This window comes from Lathyrus oleraceus, chromosome 1 (assembly GCF_024323335.1).
Source record: "Lathyrus oleraceus cultivar Zhongwan6 chromosome 1, CAAS_Psat_ZW6_1.0, whole genome shotgun sequence".
In the NCBI taxonomy this organism is placed as follows: domain Eukaryota; kingdom Viridiplantae; phylum Streptophyta; class Magnoliopsida; order Fabales; family Fabaceae; genus Lathyrus; species Lathyrus oleraceus.
In genome coordinates, this window is record NC_066579.1 from 230,210,849 (window position 1) to 230,218,340 (window position 7,492).

Genomic DNA, 7,492 nt, shown 5'->3' on the forward strand with positions numbered 1-7,492 from the left:
TCAAAGAAAGATTGATCAAGTTGCTACAAGAGTATGTAGATGTATTCGCTTGGTCGTACCAGGATATGCCAGGTTTAGATTCTGATATTGTTGTCCACAAGCTACCACTACAGCCAAATCACCCGCCAGTGAAGCAGAAACTCCGAAGAGCAAGACCCGACATGGCTCTAAAGATTTGTGACGAGGTGAAACATCAATTTGATGTCGGTTTTCTAACAGTTGCAAAGTACCCTTAATGGGTAGCTAATATTGTACCAGTACCCAAAAAGAATGGCAAGGTCAGGATGTGTGTTGATTATAGGGATCTAAACAAAGCTAGTCCAAAGGACGATTTCCCCCTGCCACATATTGACACTCTGGTAGACAACACTGCTAAGTTCGCGGTCTTCTCCTTTATGGACGGATTCTCGGGTTACAATCAAGTTAAGATGGATCCAGAAGACATGGAAAATATGGCATTCATCACCCGTTGGGGAACATTCTGCTACAAGGTAATGCCATTTGGTCTCAAAAATGCTGGGGCAACTTACCAAAGAACAACGGTCACTCTTTTCCATGATATGATGCATAAGGAAATTGAGGTTTATGTAGATGATATGATTGCAAAATCCCAAAGTGAAGAGGATCATATAGATCACTTGCAAAAGCTATTTGAGCGTCTTCGGAAATTTCGACTACGGCTGAATCCTGCTAAATGCACCTTCGGTGTCCGATCTGGAAAGTTGCTTGGTTTCATTGTTAGTCAACGAGGAATTGAGGTAGATCCAGACAAGGTTAGGGCAATACAAGAAATGCCTTCTCCACGTACAGAGAAAGAAGTCAGAGGATTCCTGGGACGTTTGAACTACATCTCTAGATTTATATTTCATATGACTGCTACGTGTGAACCTATATTCAAGTTACTGAGAAAAGATCAAGCAGTTGAATGGAATTCTGACTGTCAGATGGCTTTTGAGAAAATCGGACAATACCTGCAAGAGCCCCCTATTCTAATTCCACATGTTCAGGGGAAACCACTCTTTATGTACTTAACTGTGCTTGAAAAGTCAATGGGATGTGTGCTGGGACAACATGATGAAACCGGCCGAAAGGAGCATGCCATCTACTATCTAAGTAAGAGATTTACCGATTGTGAAACCCGATATTCACTCTGGGAGAAAACTTGTTGTGCTTTAGCATGGGCCGCTCGTTGTCTAAGACAATACATGATTTGCCACACTACTTTGTTGATCTAAAAAATGGATCCAATAAAGTACATCTTTGAGAAGTCTGCTTTAACTGGAAGACTCGCCCGTTGGCAGATGTTACTATCTGAGTATGACATCCAATATGTATCTCAGAAAGCCATTAAAGGAAGTGTGTTGTCTGATTACCTGGCAAACCAGCCCGTTGAAGACTACCAGCCGTTGAAATTTGACTTTCCTGATGAAGACATTATGGTAGTAAAAGATTGTGAAATCCCAGGGCTTGATGAAGGACCTGAACCCGGATCTCGGTGGAAGCTCATGTTCGATGGTTCCTCCAATTACATGGGGCATGGCGTAGGAGCTGTTCTATTGAATCTAAATGGTGGATACACTCCTTTCACAACAAGGTTGTGTTTTGATTGCACAAATAATATAGAAGAATATGAGGTGTGCATCAGAGGCATTGAAGCAACAATTGACCTCCGAATCAAAATCCTCGAAGTATGTGGAGACTCGGCTTTGGTGATATACCAAGTCAAAGGCGAATGGGAAACCCGTGATACCAAGTTGATCCCCTATCGTGCCTATGTCATGGAACTAATAAAATACTTTGACGAAATCACTTTCCGTCATATCCCGAGAACTGAGAATCAAATTGCTGATGCTTTGGCTATGTTGGCTTCAATGTACCAAGTTAGATTCCACAATGAAGCACCTCTCATTCAGATCGAGCGGAAAGTTGAGCCTGCCTACTGCTAGTCAGTTGAAGAGGAAGCCAATGGTAAACCTTGGTTTCACGACATCAAATGCTTTTTACAAGATCAAGAATATCCAACAGATGCAACAACCCTTGACAAGAAAACATTGAGGAAGTTAGCATCCAAATTCTTCTTAAGCAATGGTGTGTTATACAAGAGAAACCACGACATGATCCTGCTTAGATGCGTGGATGGACGTGAAGCAAACCTGCTGATCAAGGAGATTCATGAAGGATCCTTTGGAACTCATGCCAATGGGCATGCCATGGCTAAGAAGATTTTGAGAGCTGGTTATTACTGGTTGACCATGGAATCCGACTGCTTCAATTATGCTAGAAAATGTCATAAATGCCAAATCTATGCCGACAAGGTACACGTGCCTCCGACCCTACTAAATGTTTTGACGTCACCTTGGCCTTTCTCAATGTGGGGCATCGACATGATTGGCGCCATTGAGCCTAAAGCTTCCAATGGTCACCGCTTCATCCTGGTTGCCATTGATTACTTTACCAAATGGGTAGAAGCCGCCTCTTATGCTAATGTGATAAAGCAAGTGGTTGCACGGTTCCTCAAGAAAGAGATCATTTGCCGTTATGGAATTCCAAGCCGGATCATCACAGATAATGGGACGAATCTGAACAATAAGACCATGAAAGAATTATGCGAAAGCTTCAAGATTGAACACCATAACTCTTCACCATATCATCCAAAAATGAATGGCGCTGTTGAAGCCGCTAATAAAAACATCAAGAAGATCCTGCAGAAAATGGTGAAAACCTATAAGGATTGGCACGAAATGCTACCCTTTGCACTGCATGGATATCGGACTTCCGTCCGCACTTCAACAGGGGAAATCCCGTTCTCTTTGGTATATGGGATGGAAGTAGTTCTCCCAATTGAAGTGGAGATACCTTCAATGAGAATCCTGATGGAATCCAAGCTAGAAGAGGCTAAGTGGATTCAAAATAGATTTAATCAGTTAAACTTCATAGATGAGAAGTGAATGACTTCTTTGTGCCATGGACAGTTATACCAGAAACGGCTCAAAAGGACTTTTGACAAGAAAGTACGTGTTCGGGAATTCAGAGAAGGAGACCTCGTGCTTAAGAAGATCTTGCCAATACACAAGGACTCACGTTGGAAGTGGACTCCCAATTATGAAGGCCCATATGTTGTGAAGAAAGATTTCTCCGGAGGCGCCTTGATTCTCATAACTATGGATGATGAAGAGCTCTCACACCCCGTGAACTCTGATGCAGTTAAAAATACTATGCCTAATAAAAACCCGCTAAATCGAAAACCTGAAAGGGCGATTTAGGCAAAAAAAAGGGTATCCCGGTGGACTGAAAACCCGAAAGGGCAGTCCAGGCAAAAGTTAGGGATGAATAAAAAAAGTGGTAGCTCGCTAAGTTGAAAACCTGAAAAGGCGACTTAGGCAAAAAGGAGCGTCCCGGTGGATTGAAAACCCGAAAGGGCGATCCAGGCAAAAGTTTGGGGCACAAGGCATAAACTGCATTAGTTGTTACTGATTAACACCGAAGAATCTGAGGCGGAAGATCAATCCAGTTACTCCCGTTAGAAGCAAGGTTTAGGGAGAATCATATCTATTACGGATGTTAGTGGTCACTGAATTCAACGTAAACCTTTCCACATTGCCATTTTCCAAAAATTGTTACATTCTATGGAGCTACGCCATTTGTGTGCTACCATTCTTGAATAAAATACAAGTTTTGCCTGTTAATCATTGCTAATTGTGTTTTTCTATGTCTTTCTTTATTATGCATAGTGTCATTTATTTGTTAATAATGAAATTTTGAAACATTGAAAAAGAATCTGAAATTTAGTGAAAAGAACAAAATTACTTTGATATAGGTGAAAATCAAGAGAAAATCATTTGTTTTCCCGAAAGTCTCAAGGTTGCATAAATATTCCTGGATCACCAACAAAAATCTCCATGGAACACAACTTGTTAATCCTATGGAAGGATGGACCTTTGGTTATTCATAACTGTCAATCATGATAGATTCTCCTCTGGATACACCTGTTAATTGTACGGGTTTGAGATATTGGTGTTGAGGAATCAGAATCCCTGTAAACAGTCCATACAAACTCCCAGTCTTCCTATTGTCAGCATTGCGTATCATGATCATTCATATATCATGCATAAAACAAAAATCAAGTCATGCATGGTTCAAAGTGTACTCTATATCCATGTGTGTGACCCCTTCGGTCCCGTTGTTGATTGTTATCCCTTGACCCAAAGACCAGTTGACACTAGTATCATTTCAGAAGTTCAAATCATCGTTGGCATCACTGTCAGTCTGTTTGTAAGTACAATTGTAATTGGTATTTGAATTTTGGTTGTCACCAACATCATTTCAAGTCCAAGTGTTGTTGGCAAAATCTGTTAGAAGCTGGTTGTAATCCATTGCTTACAGTCAAAGTCCAATTGTTGTTGGCATCAATCTGTTAAAAGCTGGTTGTAATCCATTGCTTACAGTCAAAGTCCAATTGTTGTTGGCACCTGTCCGTTAGAAGTTGGTTGTAATCCTTTACTTACGGTTAAAAGTCCAATTGTTGTTTGGCACGTACAGAGAGTTTAATTACCCTATCTTTCCTGATGGTTTCGTGAAAGTCATGTATGACTTATCATCTTGAGGAATTCCCAGAAGCTTGGAGGTTTTTCGTGTTAGAAAACTCCAACGATGTTGGTTTTGTTTGATTTCTTTGTAAAAGAATCATCATAGCCTTTTGCACGGATGATCTACTTATAAGAAGACTCCTGCTTATCTTTGTTTTGCATAATTTCCCTATTAAGAATCTCCAAAATCTTTGATTGGATGAATTTCTTGTGAGAAATCTCCAGAATTGTCAGATGTATTATAAAGTGTCAGGTCATGTATGAACCTATTGAGGAAACTTGATATGTATGTTTTTCAGTATTTTTGGGTCATGTGTGAACCTATGGTTGAAGTTTTCTTTGGGTCAGTTTGTCAGGTCACGTCTGAACCTGTTATTAAATTCTTCGACTTTCTCCAGAATCGTCAGGTCATGTCTGAACCTGTGAGTGAAACTTTCCTTGAATATCCAATTGTTAAGGTCACATATGAACCTGTTGATTAAAAATTCTTTGGTTTTCTAATATTCTTAGGTCATATTTGAACCTGTTGCTGAACCTTTTGTTCCAATGATGTTAGGTCATGTATGAACTTGTTCTGGAAATTTTCTCAAAATGTTCAAGTTTGTCATCAGATCGTGTATGAACCTGTTGATATACTCTTTTTGAATTTTTCTGAGTTTGTTAGGTCATGTCTGAACCTGTTGTCAGAATTTCTTGATATTCCCCAGCATTGTCAGAACATGTATGAACCTGCTGTTGAGCTTTCATTCCAGTATTACCAGGTCATGTATGAACCTGTTTTGAAGAATCTTTCTCTATGATTGTTTCAATGTTATCAGGTCATGTATGAACCTGTTGTAGAAATTTTAAATATTCAAGTTGTAGTAAGCCATGTGTGAACTTACTATCAAAGTATCTGGTGTTCTAAGTGTCGTTTGTCAACTTTCACTTCAACTACTTCCCAGTGTGTGTCTGACTCTCCAGCAGGATTGTTATCCCCCAGCGAGTTGGTTGTACATTTGTTTGTCTATTTCCCTGTGGGTCATCAGAGTCCCCCACATATTGGTTTGTCTGTTATAATATCTCGTGCTAAAAGTTCACTGTGTCCCTAACAGACAAATTCAAAAAAATAATATAAAGAATCATGCATCCATGCATATCATATCATAACATTTGCATTTTTCAGGATCAAAATCTGGGTCTCCATAGTATTTAACCATCCCCCACTACAATCCGATGGAAAGTGCTATTTCATTTTCCTCTTATGGAGGATGTTTAAATAGGGGCAACTGTTATACCCTGATTTTGGTCCTGAATTTTTTTTCATCAATCATTAATTTTCTTTCCTCCTCATGACCGTTTCATCCGGTCATAAATCTATCGACTTACACTGGTTGTTTAAACATTCCCACTACTTGCTATTCCATGACTATTAGAGTTTTACCTCTCTGTTTGGGCTTTAGATGTTTGTTATATTCTGACAAAATCAGTTCGAATGTCATGACTTTCATTCTCATATCCAATTTTAATCCATATTTTGTCTCCCTCATATTACAATTATTCATTCATGTGACCATTCATTTTTTCATTGGCATATTTTTTAGTTCTCACCCACTCTTTTAATGAATTCCTATGTAAAGTACAAAACATTACATTAGGTCATCATCCATATTCATTTTCTCATTCATTCATAATTCAAAGAATTCCATACATATTTCTTCATTCGCATTTATATTCTCCATTTTCACATTCGAGATTCTACATTTCATATTCCTAATTTTCATTCATATTTCTTGATTACATTGGAAAATTTTCATTCATATCCAAGAATTTCCACATCCTCATTCATATTTTGTTTATTTCGTTCATTTATTCAATCATGGTCCACCATTTAATCCTTACAAGTACATTTACTGTGACATAAGAGGTGAAAAAGGGGCTGAAGAAAAGCACATTGCTCAAGTAACAACAAAGGGAAAACTGCAATTAGCTAAAATACTGGTCCCCTAAAAGAACCTCCTCACACACTTTTTTTTCACTCTCAACTAATATGTCATTATAGGGTGTTTTGAAGAATTTGATATCACAAAAAAATCATTTTGTTGAAACTCAACCAGAAACATAACCTCAGATTAGGCGCTAACACAATCATATTGAGATCCCAGCAATATAATAATTTGTGTTGAAACTTGAAACCTTACAATTTTGTTATAAATATTCACAAGAAACAGAAATCAGATGCTCCTGTTTACAGGTTCAAGTGCCTCTACAGTAACCACATTATTTCCACGGATTACCATCATCCCTATATCATTCTTCTCATTGCCATTAACCTCAACAGTATTGCCAACAACCAAATTCATAAACTGGTCAAACCCACGAAGAGTACCAACAATCATACGATTTGCATTCAGCTTGATTTGAAGCTGTTTGTCCATGTATTTCTTCAAATCCGGCGGCTGGCCTGACCTGCTCATGATGAAGAATGGAGATCAGAGAACGCAGAAGGAAGAAGAAGAAGATGATGATGATTTTATATTCTTCAATTGTGGCATCAGCCAGATTTCCCATGGCTTCTCTTTGGGATTTCTGCAAAAGATAGTTTTTTGGAATTCTCAGCATTTTAAATTTGAATTTGAAGAGAGCTCGGGAATCATGGATCAAATCTGACAGAAGAAGAATTTGAAACACATACCATATCAGCAGCAAGCAGCAAAGACAGCAGATGAGACATTCAAACACCGACACTTTCTGTTGATACACAAGAAACCTGCACTACCATAACAGCAACATAACAAATTCATCAGCAACAGATCATTGCATTTAAACCAATGCGTCATCATCATCAATATCATACCTGGTGCATATCAAAAGAAAAAAAACAAGGTAGTGTACCTGCATAATGCGCCATATAACCGAGGTGCAAG

At 38.8% G+C, this 7,492-nt stretch overlaps 1 protein-coding gene across 1 annotated transcript; it reads right to left on the bottom strand.

The window, feature by feature from the left end:
- Positions 1 to 6,773: 6,773 nt before the first annotated feature.
- Positions 6,774 to 7,103, bottom strand: LOC127128762 (probable small nuclear ribonucleoprotein G). Its single transcript, XM_051058132.1, has one exon. The coding sequence runs from the start codon at positions 7,040 to 7,042 to the stop codon at positions 6,800 to 6,802; it is 243 nt and encodes an 80-aa protein (XP_050914089.1). The 5' UTR covers positions 7,043 to 7,103; the 3' UTR covers positions 6,774 to 6,799.
- Positions 7,104 to 7,492: the final 389 nt, after the last annotated feature.